At 57.6% G+C, this 18,393-nt stretch overlaps 1 protein-coding gene across 4 annotated transcripts; it reads right to left on the reverse strand.

Moving 5' to 3' along the window:
• Positions 1–3,595: 3,595 nt before the first annotated feature.
• TRMU (tRNA mitochondrial 2-thiouridylase) lies at positions 3,596–17,182 on the reverse strand. 4 transcript variants are annotated; one of them, XM_043881785.1, is made up of 11 exons: positions 17,057–17,178; positions 13,467–13,632; positions 12,653–12,759; positions 10,787–10,909; positions 7,466–7,638; positions 6,832–6,885; positions 6,681–6,747; positions 6,220–6,320; positions 4,893–5,037; positions 4,358–4,440; positions 3,596–3,987 (listed from the first exon to the last, which is right to left on the reverse strand). In XM_043881785.1, exons 1-11 carry the CDS (start codon positions 17,136–17,138, stop codon positions 3,835–3,837), a joined length of 1,254 nt encoding a protein of 417 aa, XP_043737720.1. In that variant the 5' UTR covers positions 17,139–17,178; the 3' UTR covers positions 3,596–3,834. The 4 variants fall into 4 exon arrangements, with proteins under 4 accessions (XP_043737720.1, XP_043737718.1, XP_043737722.1 ...); XM_043881783.1 differs by lacking the exon at positions 4,358–4,440 and having other exon boundaries at positions 17,057–17,182; XM_043881787.1 differs by lacking the exon at positions 17,057–17,178 and having other exon boundaries at positions 7,466–7,579; positions 13,467–13,605.
• Positions 17,183–18,393: the final 1,211 nt, after the last annotated feature.

Genomic DNA, 18,393 nt, shown 5'->3' on the forward strand with positions numbered 1-18,393 from the left:
GGTCAGGTCTGGGAGGAGAAAGAAACGCCCTCTCCCAAAGGCCATTTTTCAAGTCTTGTCTCTTCAGTCTACCTGTGAACAGTCACCTCTGGGACAGCTTGGACATGAGAGCAATAGACAAACTCCACCTCAACCCAGAAGCCATTTGATGGGGGGTGCATTTGAGAAGGCGAGCTGCCCCTGGGGAAAGGGGAGCAGGTGCATCTGCTGGGCCCAGGTGTCCTCCAGTGGACAAAAATGATTGCCCTCCACACCAACTCCAGCCACGGCTGCTCTGGGACCCGCACATCAAGACAAAAACACTGAACAGACACGAACACTGAACCCTGTCCAGGCCATGGAAACACCCAAACATACCCTGTCCAGGTACAGCTGCCCCGTCATGTCACAGCTGTTGCCTCACCCCAGCCGCCCTCCCTGCAGACACCGAGGGTGCTGGGAGGTCTGGGCCTTGTGAAGGCCTCCCTGGACGTGGACAAGAGGCCACTAGAGCCCAAGAGCTGCGGGCAGAAGACGGGCCCCAGGGGCTGACCTTGACATGGACTCGAGCCTCCCAGGAGCGGAACACAAGCCGGGCGCTGGGGTCTGCAGAGGTGACTCTGAAATGATGTGGGGGTACGGGGCAACCCTTCGTCTGCATTGAGAGATGGGGGTCGGTAAAAGCAGCGGCCCAGGCCCTCTCTCGGGGTGCCCAGTGTGCGGGTACCTGTGGCCCAGCAGCAGGGCGCCCATGGGAGAGAAGGTAGGGAAGCCCATGCACTTCCAGCCCCAGCCCCTCAGATCACGGGGTTACAGCCGTGGAGTCTGGGGGGTGGAGCCAGAGGCCCAGCCATGCCCCCTGGCCGACAGCTACAGCTGAGTCGGAGGCTTTGCCCACGGACCTCCCAGAGTCAGTCAGTGGCCTGGAGGACCCACGGGAAGCAGGCTGGGCCCCCAGAGAAGGTAGCACTGCAGGCCTAGAGGACCCCCGGGAGGCAGGCTGGGCCCCCAGAGCTGGCACTGCGGGCCTGGAAGACCCACGGGAGGCAGGCTGGGCCCCCAGAGCTGGCACTGCGGGCCTGGAGGACCCACGGGAGGCAGGCTGGGCCCCCAGAGAAGGTATCACTGCGGGCCTGGAGGCTCCCGCGCGCACTGCTGAGCCAGGGGCAGCAGCAGGTTTGTGACCCTCCTCCTGCCTCCACCGGCCAACCTGGTTGGAGGCCTGCCATCAGGCCAGCAGGACAGGCAGAGCCATCCGGAGCCTAGAAGGGCAGCCTCCCCTCTGCTGGTCCGTGTCCCTGCCGACTGCCCCCCACCAGCCGCCCTCCCTCCCACCGTGGAGGCTCCCCAGACGGTGAGAACCCCAGGCCCAGGGCAGCAGACCCCGGGGAGCCTGAGCCCAGGGGGGCTCCACGCTGCCCCTGGAGCTGGCAGAACACAGGCGGTGTCTCAGCCCTGGCCTCCCAGCAGCGCTGAAGGTGCCCAAGGGTACTGCTGGCCTGTCTGGTCCCCCCACCCAGCAGAACGCGGAGAGCGGCTCCAGCCCTGCTTCCGGGCTGGGGCCAAGCAGAGCCTCTCTGGCCCAGCCTGGCTGGAGGGCCCCTGGTCTTGGAAGCCACGCAGCGCAGTGGGAAGTGCTAGCCGTGTCCGCTCCGACCCCTGCCCCACCCTGGGGACGTGCCCTGCTGGGGGGCCTGGAACCAGGGGAAGGGGACGTGGAGGGCTGCAGCCCTACAGGTGGAGCAGCACAGAGGAGACCCTGGGTGGCTGTGCCCACAGCCCCTAGGGAGCGGCAGCCTTCTCCGTGCGGGGCTTGCCCGCCTCACAGGGCAGAGCCTACACGGCCGCCCCTCCCAGCCCCCAGGGCGGAGGGGCTGTGCCGCTCCAGGCCCAGGCACCCCTGTGCAGGGGGCTGCTGCAGCTCTGGAAGCTCCCGAAACCACACTGGCCACCCTAACACAGGCTCACAGCCAGGGCCGGCAGGGCCATGGCGCCAGGCTTGAGGCGGGTCCCCTGAACAGGTGGCAGCTCCTACACCAGCCCTGAGGCAAGTTCCAGGCACGGTGCCACTCCCAGCTTTCGCCTCCCACAGCCCCGGGGACAGGGCCTGGCTGCGCAGAAGGGTGACCCCTCTGCTGGAGAACCAGAGAACCTCCTCGTCAACCCTGCGTGGCCTACCCGGCCCCTCCCATCTGGGCCTCGCACAGGCCAGCAGGATCCACCCCTCCTGCTCAGCAGGAGGCCCAGGCCTCACTGTGGGCCGCAAGCCCTGCACACTCTGGGGCCCAGGTCCCGGCCCCGATTTCAGGCTCCTCCCTGTGACCTGCCTCAGAGAGAAGGGGCACTGTGCTGGGTGATCTGACGCTGCAGCTCTGAACCACACTGGGGGCTTCTGAGTCCTGCGGGCTGCACAAGTACCCATGCAGGTGTTCCCCATCAGCCGCGCCTGGAGGGCCGTACTGCGTGGCCGCTGCTCTAGAACCTTCTACCCCTCAGGAGGCGGCGACCACACTTCTAGCCCCAAGGCGGTGGAGGGAAGCAGGAGGCAGTGCTGGGTGCTCGAGGCTGTTCGTCCTGGCATACAGAGCCCGTGGCGGGGGCCTCCGGGCAGGGCACCAGGGACCCTGGGGAACCCGGAGCCAGGGCAGGGAAGCTGGAGGCAGTGGGGCGTGCAGACACCTGCCCGGAACAACTTCCTACCTGACTCAGTGACAGCACCTCCCGCGGCACAGATGCCACAAGGCCACGGGGAGGCCAGGCAGAGCATCTCCAAACCTCCCGCCCCAGGACTCAGTGGAGACCAAGACGCCTTGCCAAAGCCGGCTCTGAGGGCCTGTGTTCTCTCACCTGCCAAGCAGCTCTGGCCGGCCCCGAGCCACCCGTCCCCCAGAACTCGCACACGCACACATACCCCTGGGTCGTGTCTGGGTCCCGAAGCGCACAGGTGAAGCCTAACGCCAGGTGCCCTGGGGTCAGGAGGCCTTGGGGAGGAAATTGGGTCCTGAGGGTGAGGCCCTCGGGGACAGGAACTGGTGTCCTTGCATCAAGCCCAGAAGGGTCCTGGCCTTCCAGCATGAGGACACAGTGGGAAGCCAGCCATCAGTGGCCTGTGAGCGCACCGTGCCCCATCTGAGGCCGGACCCTGGTCTCAGACGTGTGGCCCCGGCAGCTGAGAGAGAAGACTCCCGTGTCAGTGAGCCCCAGCTCTGCAGTGGTCCATCACGGCAGCCTGAACAGACCGAGGCGTGCGCACCCACCAACCTCCTCACGGTGACCCCGCCCGAGGGCCAGGCACCTTGAGTCTCCGGTGCTGGGCATTCTGTGGTAGGGTGCTGGGGGCTTCCGTGCAGCTGCCCAGACTCGGGGCAGGGCCGCACTCAGAGGGGCCTCAGGCCTGCAGCCCTCCCCGGCAGACACCCTGCAGGCTGGGACGCAGCTCAAGGCTGCTTACACGGCCCTGCCACAGGGGAGGGTGGGCACAGGCGCGAAGGGAGAGGCAGAGAAGCGGGACCCACCCCTCCGTGCTGTCCCCCTGATTGGCCACACACAGTGGTGCCCTGGAGCCCCGAGACAGCCCCCTGGGCCCCGCACCCCGGAGGCACCACCAAAACCTACATCCTGGACAGAGTTTATTGGATGCTGCCCCTCCTGGGGGTGTGAGGGAGGAACCCTACAAACGGGCACCTGGGACACAGCCTCCAGCCAGCACTGGAGAGGCTGCCAGGTCACCGGGGGTGGCAGGTCAGGCTGGGCTCCCGCAGGCTCAGCAGCAGTGCTGAGCCCCCGTCGGCTCCCCGGGCCCCGCTCCGTCCCACCCCTCCTCCCGCCAGCTCTGCAGCGGCCGCTCCGCCTCTGTCAAGGCGCGGGCCCCAGGCCCGGGTTGTCGCTGGAGTCCTCTGTGGCCACGCTGGCTGTTCTCTGGCCCTTCTGCAGTGTGTAGGTGGATGGCCCCAGACGCAGGATCTTCCCACTGCCCAGGCACTCGTCCCCTTTGTAGAACACGGCGAACTGGGGGGACAGAGGCCACGTCACCTGCAGCGGGACCCGGGCTCCGGGTGCCCTGAGCAGCCTGGATCCATGCAGCTGGTCTAGCACTGGGGGACGGCGGGCCCCGTGCCACAGGCAGGCCAGAGCAGGGCCGCGTGCTCGCAGCAGTTGGGAGAGCAGCGCCAGGCGCGGGGCTGGCCACGTGACCAGCGCCCCACACCCCCTCTGCCCCAGCCCCTCACTGTCTGGAGGAAGAGCAGGCTGTCTGTCCCTCCAGAGCACGAAGCCCGCTACCAGGAGCCCGCACCTCTGCAGGCCGAGCTGGTGCTAAGGGCCTCGTGCAGCTGCGGGGCCACGACCCCATCTGACCCACCAGCCAGTCCCCACTCACCTGTCCCGGGGCGAGAGCGCGCACAGCCTTCACGGCCGTCACCCACACGGTGCCATCCTGGTTGAGGGTCAGCACGCAGGGCACTGGGCGGAAGAGAAGGACCCTTGGAGGGGGCACTAGCCTTGCTGAGTGTGCAGCCTCAGGTCTTCGCCCCGGGGTAGGAGGAGCAGGCAGTGGGGACAAAGGAAGCTTGGGGCAGCAACAGCCAGAGGGCCTCAGCGCTGCCCAACAGGGGCCAGGGATACACACACCACCTGCCACTCACCTGCCAGCTGGACCGAGGTGCCCCACCCCTCCCCAAGACCCCCCTGCATCCTGGACAAAGGAGGCTCAGCTGGCCTCAGTGCCTCCAGCCTGTCTCTGCAGGCAGAGGGTGAGGAGGGCTGAATGGGCTACGTGATCTGGACACTGAGGCCCTCCCTGCCCCAGGTCTGACCGCCTGTCCTAACCCTGCCCTGGCCCACAGGCCCTCCCTGCCCCAGGTCTGACCGCCTGTCCTAACCCCACCCTGACCCACGGGTCCTTGAGCAGTCACCTAGCGCCATCTGGTGGCGGAAGCGGAAGTGACACGCCATCATCTTGTCGCGGACCAGGGCAGCAGGCGGTTCCTCCGCGATCCAGTGAACACGGCCGGTCCGCAGCAGGTCTCTGTACAGCGCCGGGTGGTCTGTCCGGGGGGCCTGCGGGACGGAACGCGAGGCTCCTCAGCAGAGGGTCCCTGCCCCAGAGCCCCCTCGCTGCACTCCATTCACGACTAGCAGTGAGCACGCAGTGAACACCACACTGACCCGTGGAGACTGGTGCGTGTCCCTGGAGACGCCCTAACTGCGCACATGAGCGCACGGAGAGGAGGCCACGCGCATGCGCCCTCGGCGAGCAGCAGAGGAGCACGCGGTCCGCCCACGGTCTCACTCCTCTCCTCCTGCCACACCCTGCCTACCCAGCGCCGGGTAACCCCGGCCAGCCGCACTCCCACAGGGATCCCACCAAGGCCCTCATGGCTGGGAACAGGCTCCTGGGGCCCCCACACACGCTGGCCTCCTAGCACCCAGCAGCACCCCCGAGGCAGGACGGAGAACACCAAGTCCAGGGCTCTCCGGCTCTAAGCAGACAAGGAGGCCCGCCCAGGGACCTGGGTCAGTGGACTACTCTTTCCCAAAGCAAAAGACACCACTGAACATCACACTGCAGTCACTTTAATTCACCCTGATCAGAATCGCTGCCCGGACTTCTGCACCAGGGCCCTCCCAGGAGGAAATGTCCCAGCCCCGGTGGGCAGGCTTGCTGGCCCTCCACCTGGTCTAAGAACAGAGCGTGCGCTCAGCCAGGCTGCTCACCCCCAGCCCTGCCAAGACTGGCACTAGATCATTCTGCAGGGGACAGGGTCCCGGGCTTCACCCACTATACACCAGCAGGACCTGATGCCCGCCCCAACGCTGTGACACTAAAAATGTCCCCAGGCCCTGAGAAATGTCCCAGGTCCCAGAGCCCCGCTACAGCAGATGGCCTGGGCTGGTCCCAGCTCTGTTCTGTCATTCACCAGTGACTCGCTGGAGGCACCCGTGAGCCGGCCCATCCCGGGCACTGACCACCCTGTCCACGAGGCCTTCCACATGCTACTTCAGCTTTGGGTCCGTCTCCTTTGTACAATCAGAGGAGTGACATCTACTTACGGGGACTGATGTCATGATGACCAGCGTGATGGGCATACAGGAAGAGCTAACAAGTACCTCACACAGAACCTCTGGTACCGGCGTCAATCCCGGAGGGCACCGAGGGAGGCCCTGCAGAGCGCCCACCCCGCCTGCTCAGCCCCACGGGCTCTGCCCAGCCTGGCCTCCGTCACCTCCCCGCCGACTCACCACAAGCACGTCGCCCTTGGCACCATCCTTCTCCACCACGTACCAGGGCTCCCGTAAGCCTCCTATGTTGGCTCTCTGCCCCAAAGTGTACAGGAACCAACCTACAGAGACAGGTTCTTGCTGAGGTGGAAGGAGCCCCCTCGCAAACGCCCTGGCGGGGCGGGGGCGGCAGGCAGGAGGCGCCCCTCTGTGGGCCGCTTGCGGCAGCTGGGGTTAGGCTGTATCTCCCACCCCGCAAGGAGCAGTTCCAGCCGCGGGGCCACCCGGCCGGCAGTGAGCGGGGCCCACTCCTTCAGAAGGTGGACCTAGTGCCCTGCCAGAAGCCACGAGCCCCTCTTGCTGAGCCTCTGGGGGTTTCACAGGCGCGCCCCGCTCCAGTGGATGAACCACACGGGGCAGGCGCACCAGAGCGGGCACGCCTCCTCTGTGCGCCCCCACTTTATATGTCTGTTCAGCCTCACCTTTATGTGTTCCCAGAACCTTGTTGTCTTCTATAGAAATAAACCGGCCAGGTCGAGGCTGTAAGTACTGGAAAACAAGTGCTCCATCACCAACAGCTCCAGGTTCAGAGCAGAAACAGGGCCCCATCCTTCCACATCAAAGAACACTCACCTCAAGGATGAAATTTTCAAAGTTCCTTTTACCAATGAAACAGATGCCCATGCTCTGAAATGAACGGAAGGCCAGGTGTGAGATGTACGGCCGGGCGGGGGTCCCACGCTCCGCTCAGAGACCCCAGGCAAGGATGTGGGTACAACACAGGGCCTCCCGGGGCTCACCCGTCCTGAGGCACCACATCCTCCAGGCCAGGGGCCCGGCTCCCCTCCTCCAGGGCCACAGACACCAGTCAGAGCCACGTGCAGACCTCGTGGGCCTTGTTTCAGGTCCCAGACAAGGACCCAGCGGCTACACAAGCAGCGCCACCACCAGCCCAGCCCGCACTCGCGGCAGACCCTCAGGCCAGCCGCCCAGGAAAGGAAACCAGAGCTGCTGGAGGCCTCAGACACTGTCCGTGAGGCTGGGGGAGAGACAGAGGCCAGAGCAGGAGCAGGAAGCACAAGCCAGGCCACAGGGCAAGGTCGCAGGAGGGTCAGAGTCCCGTCTCGATGTCTAGCGTGAGACGCGCGAGTGGGAATGGGTCGCCCGGCGTCCTCGCCTACACTCTTGCCTTGTGTCTCCCTAGAACGGGGGCCCCCTGAGGGCAGCACCCTCACCCCCTACCAGCAGCAACGCCCCTCAATCCTACCTCCTTCTTCTGAAGCACATGATGAAGTCTGTTCTCAGCAGCTATTTTCTTTACAAAATCTTTCGTTAATTCCCCCAGGGGGAAGAGGGTTCTCCTTAGCGCCTCCTGGGGAACCTGGCTGAGAAAGAAGGTCTGGTCTTTAAAGCTGTCAGCTGCTTGGAGGAGTTTTACCGCTGCCAAGAGTAAAGAACAAAAGATGTTGCAGGAACAAAAATAACCATACTTTGCTTTTAATAGTGTCCTTCTGTTTACCTTGACAGGTTAGCCCTGGTCTGGCAGAAACAAAGATCAATACTCAACAGCACACTTCCAGAAAAATGATCTGCCATGGTTAAGAAAAATTCCCATCCCTAATTTATCTACTGTTGGAAAAAATACATGGAAGGGAGATTTTACGTGATAAGGAAATTTATTCTGGTTCACGTGTTAGGCTGTATTTTCGAAGATTAAACATCACATGACAAAAACATTATGAAGTATTAAGAAAAAAACAAAATGAGCCACATTTGGGAAAATCAGACGAGACGCCCCAGCAAACCCTGCTGAGATGGTGGGCTGCGCTGTTTCCCATTAACCACAGGCGATCACGCCCCGGCTGCTCTCCTCACCTCCCACCCCCAGTGGACGCCGACCACGCTCCCCAGCAGCGCCTGCTTCTCAACCCACTTCCCCGCCTGCTGACAGTGGGCTTTGCGGAGTCCAAGCTGACGCCTGTCAGCCGCTCTTCTGTGGTCTCTCTAAAGGTCCGCGTGTGTGCTAAGTTGCTTCAGTCGTGTCTGACTCTGCCAGCCCACGGACTGCAGCCCGCCAGTCTCCTCTGTCCATGGGATTCTCCAGGCAAGGATGCTGGAGTGGGTTGCCATGCCCTCCTCCACGGGATCTTCCCAGCCTAGGGATCTCTCACAGGACACCTGCATCTCTTACATCTCCTGCATTGGCAGGTGGGTCCTCCACCACTAACACCACCTGGGAAGCCCCTCCAAAGGTCTGTTTCATTGTAAAGACTGTTTCCACCTTGACGGCAATGGTGCAGAGCTCTGCCTGACCCTGGCCTTGGGACGGGGTTCGGAAAACAAGGTCCAGCTCCGCCTCTGGCCGCCAGGTCCTGCCTGGCGTGTTACAGACCTTCTACGCCCACGAACACTGGGTCCTCCGCTCTGCAGCTCAGTGACCAATGGAGGAGATGGAGCGTGACACCTGTGTCACAGCCTCTTTCCATGTGTCTCAGGACCAGAGCTAAGTGCAGCCTCAGAAAGTCACATGCAGAGCTCACACCTGCACAAAAGGTACAAAGAGCCCAGGTACAGCATATGACCCGGCCTGTCACACGTGTAACGCGCTCTCCGTGTGGTTTTCCTTCTGTGACCTCAAATCTGACCCTCACGTTAGCCCTATGACAGGTTTATCCCCATCTTCAGGTGAGGAAACCGAGGCTTAGATAATTAAATGACTGCCCACAGGGGTGCAGGGAGATGAGGGCAGAGCTGGAAACTGAGCCCAATCACTTGGGTTCCGTTCCATCAGTTTTTACGTACAAAACAACAAAATCGAGTGAAAAGTGAAAAAGAGAGTCCAGTCAACCAGTCATCAGGTAGGCAGGCTCATTTGCCAAATGCTATTTTTTGTTTCAAAACTAAATTTAAACAAACAAACAAAAAATCTATGATTTTTAAAAACAAGAGCGGGTAACCCTTGACCAGGAAGAGGGATCCCTATTAAGGGAGGGTTTGCCGGCACCCAGAGCTCCCTTCAGCACCTGCCCTGCTCCAGGCTGGCCAGCGTGCCACCTGCCCCGACACGGGTGAGGACACAGGCTGCTCCTGGGACAGGTAGGACACAGGAGCTCAGGCTGGGCACGCTGACCCCGTGCCCTCTCCCCAAGGACTCAGGCCAGGAGGCTTAATCCGGCCTCCAGGGCAACTGAGTCAGGACAAAATAAAAAATCTCTAGGTGTCTTGAAAACATGCAGAGAACAAAGACACTGTGGCGTCGTTACAATAGCTACACAGACCAGAACATGCACCCCGTGATCAGGTCCGGTCAGAAAGGCCAGCCAGCTCTGCGCAGTGGCACCTTCTCCAGGAGATAAGCAGGCACGCTACGCGACACAGAAACGAATCCTTCATCTACTAACGACCCGGGACCCACGACCGCTGGGTCTCGGGGCCTGATTCTGCTGTGGAGTGCCCGGGCGGCAGGGCTGGGCGGTCACGGCCAGGTCCTCCCGGTGTGCAGGGCGGGGGGTGTTTCCCTGGTGAGGGGTGCCCAGGAGTATACAGGCAGCACCCAGGGAGAGAAGCGGTCATCTGCCCCTGGGCACCAGTGCCCCCCAGGGGACACAGTACCGTGCAGGCGGCAGCAGGGGGCCTTCCCAACACCAGGAAGGCGGCGGCCTTGTCTGGGCCCGGTCAGTACGCTGATCTGTGGCCTCGGCTGCCGTGAGGTGGAGGGAGGAGGAGAGACTGAGCTGCGGCCAGTAACTGGGCTGGACAACATGGAGGACCAGGAAGGAGCACAGACTGTGGAGCTGGGTGGACTGGGCTGGGTCCGGCCCCTGACCCAAGGCCCCCCTGCCAGAAATGCAGCCAAGCTTCAGTTGCTTCCTCAGAGAAAAGGACCTGGAGACCCACCTGCTGGCCCTGCTAAGATGGGTGCAGGGAGGGGACACCTCACGCTGGGGTCGGAGAGGGAGGCGGTGGACAGGAGGCAGGCCAGGGCAGGCCAGACCTGGAGAAATGCCAGGTTTGCTACGGTCCTATAGCCGAGGAAACCGTTTGCAGAGACGTGGCTCTGAGTTCCATGCCATCTTTCACTTCATAAGGATATAAATTTTTCTACACAAATGTGCACCAGGACAAGCCAACAGCCTTCCAGGGGACTGCTTGGCACTTTCCAGGCTGGTGACACCTTGTGCCCTTTGACACTGATAACCTAATTTATACACATAATCTTTCAAAGCAAGCTGCCAGGCCTATGCCATGAATGTTAGGAGCCAGCCTCATTTCACACTGAAGTACCACGTCACACCTCAATCTCAAAAATGCGAGGCTTGAGAATTGGGCCTGTGACACTCCAACACTGTCGCCTGCTTCCCCCAGAACTGGGTTAAGTTTCCCAGCAGCCCTGCCCGGGCGGCCGCCTGAGCCAATTGGAGGCCCTGGGGGAATGACCCTTGAGGTAACTGTCCTTTTTCGAAGAGGAAACCACAGCCAACAAGCTCACCTGGAAAACACGGGGAGAAGTTGGGCAGAGTGCCTGACAACACGCAGTCACTACTTCGTTTCCGAATAGCTCAGCCCTGGCCTGGACACGTGTACTCACCGTTCCTAACTTCAAACCGGTTTCTGAAGAGCCCTTCCGGCCTCTTGATGTGCTTCTGCTGAAACACCTCTTCATCTTCCAGGGACGTTCTTGCGTAGTGACCTGTCGCCACTGCATCTGCGCCTGGGAGGTTTTTAAAAGCATGAGGGTAGGAGTTTAGATGTGCACTTGCTGGCCTCAGTCGGTCTGGGCCCAGGGTGCTCCACAGGGCAGAAATGCCAGGTCTCACACCAGGCAGTCTGCGCAGGGGACCCACCTCACCCCCAAATTTGCCCAGATCCCAGGGAAGAGACACACTCCTGGGATTCTGTTAAACAGGTGGTCTTTGAAGTCTCTAAACTGATAAAATCTTAGCCACAAGGTTTTGCTGCATATCTAAAAGCCTTTGAAAAGTTAGTATTGGGAATTCTCTGGCAGCCCAGTGGTGAGGACTCAGAGCTTTCACTGCCAGTGCCCAGGTTCAATGCCTGATGGGGGAACTAAGACCCCACAAGCCACATGTCCAAAAAAAAAGTTAATATCTATTCATTCATTCTAGCTTAAGGAAAACGTCAAACATGTACACAAAGGTTTAAGTACAAAAAGCTCATTTCAGTGCTTTTTACACTAAGGAAAAACTGAAAACAACCAAAATGTTTAACACCAGGAGATTACGAATAAAGCACCACTGCATAACAACGCCACATACACAGAATTTTTAATGGCACTGGGGAAATGTTCATGATATTGTTCAGCAGAGAAAGAAAGTACAGGATCCCACTCTTCTCAATGTACAGGAAAACCGAAGACAGGCAACAGAAAGTCTTTCTCTTTGATTCTGGGAGGAAATTACAGATGACACTTTCCCTCCTCTTCTTACGCTTCTAAGTTTTAAACTTTCTTTAATAAATGCATATTACTTTTATCACAGTGAAGGACCATCCAGTAAAATCAATTTCTTCTTTCCACACTATGCAAAAAAGTTAAAGAACCTACCAAGGCATATATTAATCCACAGCCCTTGCATTGTGTGAAAACTTCACAGACATTCAGGATTGTGAGACTATTTCCCAGAAGCTGCAGCAAAACTGACCCAGCACTTAGCCAAAGAATTGTTTAGTCGCTAAGTTGTGTCCGACTCTTTGTGACCCCACAGACTGTAGCCTGCCAGGCTCTTCTGTCCATGGGATTCTCCAGGCAAGAATACTGGAATGGGTTGCCATTTCCTTCTCTAGGGAATCTTCCTGACCCAGGGATCAAACCCACGTCTCCTTTCTTGGCAGGCAGATTCTTTACCGCTGAGCCAACAGGGAAGCCCAGTCAATCCGTTGTCGTTGTTTAGTTGCTCAGTCGTGTCTGACTTTGCGACCCCATGACCGCAGCACGCCAGGCCTCCCTGTCCTTCACCATCTCCCAGAGCCTACTCAAACCCATGTCCATTGAGTCGGTGATGCCATCCAACCATCTCATCCACTGTCGTCCTCTTCTCCTCCTGCCTTCAATCTTTCCCAGCATCAGGGTCTTTTCAGATGAGTCAGGTCTTCACATCAGGTGGCCAAAGGACTGGAACTTCAGCTTCAGCACCAGTCCTTCCAATGAATACTCAGGACTGATCCCCTTTAGGATGGACTGGTTGGACCTCCTTGCAGTCCCAGGGACTCTCAGGAGTCTTCTCCAGCACCACAGTTCAAAGGCATCAGTTCTGCCTGGCACAGCTGTGATTCTCACTCCAGAGTTGGAGGAAAAATACTCGTCCAATGCTGGGTAAGCTCTTCATATTTAAGCTTTACATCCTCAGATCCGGAAGATACATGCTGAAACCAACCTCAGCTCCTGGAAATCTCATGATTTTTAAAAAGACAAACGAAGCTAATCCAAATCACTTACCAAGATTATCCACAGCATAATTAAAAAAACAACGGAATTTGATATGCTTATTGCAGACTATGTCAGGATTAGGAGTTCTTCCTTTTTCATATTCATTTAAAAAATCACTGGAATGAAAAGAAAAGTTTTATTTCTAAGTGTCAAACATACTATGGAAAAATAAATGAGGTACATGACTTGCTTAGAGTTTCTCCCTGTTTTACTAAAACTGTAATTTTCTGGAAGATAGGAGCTTCAGTACAGAATCATTTTCAGTGTTTTCATCAAATGTTTGTTTAAAGCCAGCTGCACTTTCCATCTGAATCTGCACTCACCAGGCACCAAGCCCCATTGCGCCATTTCCCAAAGTAAGACCCACGGGACCCCATCCCTGTTGATGTGCAGGTTGCAGGGCCTGGCCCAGGCTCGGGTGTCTGTTTAACCAGCACTCCAGCTGGTTCCTCAGCCTGACACCGATGGCCCTGGGGCTTTGTCCTCAGGGACCAGCCACAGCCGGCCTTCCAGAGCACACCTGAGCCCTCGCTCTCTTATGCTAATTTATCAGCAGAAACATCTCAAGGTTGAAGAGACGTTAAAGAGACCTCTGGCAGGTGGCACAGTAAAAGGAATACGGGCTGGGGTGCTCAGGATGCAGGTCTGGCTTCTAACCCAGACTCCCCAGGGGCGGCCGAGGCCTCCTGCACGTGGTCTCCGGCACCACGGCCTGAAAACAGAAACCGCTGGCGGGGCGCGTTAGCCTGGCTGACCCTGGCAGGCCTGCTGTTGAACGGCTCGCGTCACCGCAGGAAGCCCCCCGCGCTGGGAGCGCCCCCACCTGAACACGTCGTTCCAGTACTCCTTCACGTAGGACACCTGCCGGAAGGGGATGTCCAGGATCTGGCACACTCTGTAAGCGTCCTCGCAGTCTCTGTCGGCAGTGCAGACGCCGTGCTCGTCCAGGGGGTCCCAGTTCCTCATAAACACCCCTGTCACCTGGTAACCTGTGGGGAGGAGCGGAGGAGAGGACGTAACATCGAACTGGAGTGGAAAAGGCAGCGCCTTCCGAGCTCTCCTGCGCCTCTGTGCACTGGGGCCTGGCAGTGCCTCCGGCCGCCGCGTGGCCTGCAGCGCTCTGACCGCATCTTAATGCAAACCTCCGCGGACGCTCCGGCAGAGGCTCCCACCCTGACCCTCTGCTACACACACTTGGTAAAGGCCTCCATCATCACAACACCCTGTGGGGCTGAACTGATGGTGTGCATCTCAGAGGTGTGAACATCCTGGAGGTGTGAACACGATGGCATCTTCTCATCTTCACGTGCCCACACTGTGTGGGCGTACAGAGAGACTTGGCAGTGTGACTGCATGAAAGAGCAGAAATTCTACACGACTTTTCAAAACAAATACAAACTACCATTCAGTTACCAGAAAGGCAAACTCAATCCAAAAGTTATTTCCAATTACCCACTCAGAATTAGCTTCTAAGACGTCAGCCATAAAGACATTCAAAATTTTGGTTGCTTTATCATGGGGCTTCCCTGGTGGCTCAGACGGTAAAGAATCTGCCTGCAATACAGAGGACCCAGGTTCAACCTCTGGGTCAGGAAGATCCCCTGGAGAAGAGAATGGCAACCCGCTCTAGTACTCTTGCCTGGAGAATTCCATGGACAGAGGAGCCTGGTGGGCTACATACAGTCCTTGGGGTCACAAAGAGTTGGACATGACTGAGCGACTAACAGGCACACACATCTATATACTTTGAGACCTCTTTTTTCCCTTTTCTGTTGCAGACAAAGTATCAAACCAAAGGTTGGGGAGACCAACTTTGTAACTACATAGGTGTCTACCAGGTATAAAAAAAGTTTCTTTTGGGTCGGCTGAACTTAATGAAAGACAGGGCCATGGACTGTAAAAGGTTTAACACGGTACTCCAGAGAGCAGAGACTTGGTGACAAAGCTCTGCCAAACATTAATAAAAAGACACGTGAGCAAGGCCACTACCCCAATCCCAGCAGGTCCTCCCTCCTCTACATCCCAAATCCCCTGACCCTGCTTCCCTAACAGTGCACACTACACCGGGCTCCAGCCGTTCCTGTCCGCGCCCCTGCAGCTACTGAAGTGAGGCAGTCTTCCACCTGCCAACGCTGTCTCACACCCGTGTGTGCCCAGCGCCCAGCAGTGCTTAAGAACAAGAGCTTAAGCAGAACAAATACACAACTCCACCAGAGCTTTAAAATCCCCCTCTTCCATGGCCTCATCTGCCTGATCATCCTTCTCCTGGAGACGTGACCACTCACGTGGCTGAGCCCTGGTGCTCCAGGAGACCATAGCGCTTTGCCGGCCCTTAACTTTTCAGGAGGCACGTGACAGAACATGCACCTCCGACGAGACTGAAAAAGACCTCCGTGTCGAGGGGAGAGGACCATGCTGCTTCTCTGCTGCGCCCATCAGCTTCCCACCCAGAGGAGCAAAACCCAAGGCAGCTGATCTGTGAAGCTGCTCAGCCTGGATTCTGGGAAGGAGCACTTGCCTTCCTGATGGAGTAAAATAACGTAACTCGTGTAGTTACACTAGACACTAACTAGTGCACTAACCAAAGGCTGGGGCTCAGGAGGTATGGAGGTATTCTTAGTAACCAGAGCTGTTACAAAGTTACAATAAAAAGTGTCAGACACAAGTAGAGGCAGGCTGTGAGCATATATAATTGTGATAAAGCAGGCCCTTAACCCAGGGATGTCTGCCACATCGCCCCAGACATGTCACTGCCTAGTCAGAACCCTTCAAGGGCTCGGCACTGTTTTCCAACACAGTCTGAAGCCCCTAACAGAACCCACTCCATAAGCAGCGCTCACCCTACCTCTCCACCTCCTCTCGCTCCATACCTCCCAGACCCAGCCAGCACTTCTGTGCCTCTGAGCTTTGCACCTGCTGCTGCCTCCGCCAGAAATGCTTCCGCCTTACCTCCTGAGCCCCAACCTTTGCTTAGGGAACTCCTACTCTTCCTCCAAGTTGTGATACCACAGATATGAGAGGATCTTAGGTCTCTCATCTTCCAGGTTGGTACCTCAATGAATAAACCTTTCTCTGCTCCAAACTCAAACTTTCAATTTGTCTGGCCTCACTGTATACCATTGGACACATGAACTTGGCTTTGACAGTAGTCTCAGCACAAACACCATCTCTGTGATGCTTTGATTCCATTTTATCGCAATTATATATGCTCACAGCCTGCCTCTACTTGTATTTAAGACTTTTTATTATAACTTTTGTAACAGCTATGGTTATTAAGAATATCTCCATACCTCCTGAGCCCCAGCCTTTGCTTAGGGAAATCCTCCTCCTCCTCCTCCAAGTCATGATACCACGGATGAGAGGATCTTAGATCTCTTATCTTCAGGTTGCTACCTCCTCGACGAATAAAACTTTCTCTGCTCCAAACTCAAACTTTCAGTTTGTCTGGCCTCACTGTACCATTGAACACACGAACTGGGGTTTGACAGCAGTCTCAGGGCAAACACCACCATCTCTATGATGCTTTGATTTCCTGCTTTATCACAAATATATGTGCTCAAAGCCTGCCTCTACTTGTATTTGACACGTTTTATTATACCTTTTGTAACAGTTTGGTTATTAACACGAACTAATAACCTCTCCTGCTGAGTGCCTAATGTGTGCTAGGCACTGGGGTAAAGGATTTGTGTGTCCTGTTTTTTATTAATACTACCTCCAGTATCCCTGGGAGGTAGGCGCTCCCTCCATTTTACAAACAGGGGGAGCTTGAATCACTTGTCCCAGGTCAGGAACCTTGGGTTCCCTCTGCATTCCAAGTGCCTAAGAACGAAAGGCGCCTCAACAACAGAGGGTCTACAAGTGCCATTAGGTACAGGAGGGCTCACACCGGGAGAGGGTCAGACGGACGCAGAATTAGATAGGCAGCGAATCTCGGCCTCAGGTAGGCGCCTGAGGAAACGGAAGCGCTCCTGAGCAGAGTCTGTCATCCATCGAGTGGAAAACACAGCTGTGACTTGATAACCACACCGCCCGTCGGGACTGGTCGCACACGTCTCCAGACGGCCACGCCGTGTCGTGGAGACAAGGACCTCCACGGAGGCTGCGGTGCCCACGTCAATGGTCCTCAGGCCGGCGCTCCTCAGGCCTGGGCTGAGTGCGGACACCGCCGCCACCACAGCCGCGGGAGCAGGGCCTCGGGGCCAGGGAGAAACGCGGCCGCCGGGAGACGGAGACCCACTCTCCCCTGCTCCACCCGGCAGCAAGTGGGGGCCTCACGGCTCCCCGACAGGCGGAGCGGCGGCCGCGCGCTCTCCCACCCCCAGGCGTACAGTGAGGGCCGGGGCGCCGCGCCACTAGGCAGGGCTCTCGGAGAAGGGGCCGCTGGGAGGCGGCCGGGTCCCTCGGCCTCCTCACCTCTCCGCCTCAGCAGCAGCGCTGCCACGGCGCTGTCCACGCCGCCGGAGACGGCGCACACGACGTGCCGAGCCGCCTGCATCGAGAGCTGCCGATTCCGTCACTGCCGCCGTCGCTTCCGCTTCTAGCCGGAATTCCCGCCCTCCCCTGCGGCGAGACCGCAGAAGAGGCCCGGGCTGAAGCAGGTTCTCGGCGCCCTGCGTTCCTACGTGCCCGCTGTTCCCTGGCGGGTCTGGGACCACGCCCCCTGCACTCCTGGCTCTTGCTTACCTCTCTGCGCGCAGCTGCCAGACACAATCTGCGTGCGTGCGTGTGTGTGTTCTGTGTGTGTGTGTGTGTGTGTGTGTGTGTTTTCCCAGCACACAAAGGTGTGTGTGTGTGTGATGTCAACTACAAATTGGCACTTAACAAGACCATGGCCAAGGACTGAACAACAAAGGCGTTTGCCATCTGCCACTACGGAGATTGAACCCCATGCTGCTAAAATAGCTCTTGACCTTCAACAACCCCTGTGGGAGTTCAGGGTGCAGTGAAGCGCTCTGCGCTCCAGGGAATCCGGTGGGACAGGTCTTTGAATAGTTGGATGTTTTTAGGAACGGATTTTTATAATCTCCATCCTTCAGTTCAGTTCAGTGCAGTCACTCAGTCGTGTCTGTCTCTTTGCGACCCCATGAACTGCAGCAAGCCAGACCTCCCTGTCCGTCACCAATTCTCGGAGTTTACCCAAACTCATGTCCATTGAGCCAGTGATGCCATCCAACCATCTCATCCTCTGTCGTCCCCTTCTCCTGCCCTCAACCTTTCTCAGCATCAGGGTCTTTTCCAATGAGTCAGCTCTTCACAGCAGGTGACCGAAGTATTGGAGTTTCAGCTTCAACATCAGTCCCTCCAATGAACACCCAGGACTGATCTCCTTTAGGATGGACTGGTTGGATCTCCTTGCAGTCCATGGGACTCTCAAGAGTCTCCTCCAACACCACAGTTCAAAAGCATCAATTCATCAGCGCTCAGCTTTCTTTATAGTCCAACTCTCACATCCATACATGACCACTGGAAAAACCATAGCCTTGACTAGATGGACCTTTGTTGGCAAAGTAATGTCTCTGCTTTTTAATATGCTGTCTAAGTTGGTGATAACTTTCCTTCCAAGGAGTAAGCATCTTTTAATTTCATGGCTGCAGTCACCATCTGCAGTGATTTTGGAGCCCCCCCAAAATAAAGTCAACCACTGTTTCCCCATCTATTTGCCATGAAGTGACGGAACCAGTTGCCGTGATCTTAGTTTTCTGAATGTTGAGCTTTAAGCAACATTTTCACTCTCCTCTTTCACTTTCATC

This window comes from Cervus elaphus, chromosome 22 (genome assembly GCF_910594005.1).
Source record: "Cervus elaphus chromosome 22, mCerEla1.1, whole genome shotgun sequence".
Taxonomy (NCBI): domain Eukaryota; kingdom Metazoa; phylum Chordata; class Mammalia; order Artiodactyla; family Cervidae; genus Cervus; species Cervus elaphus.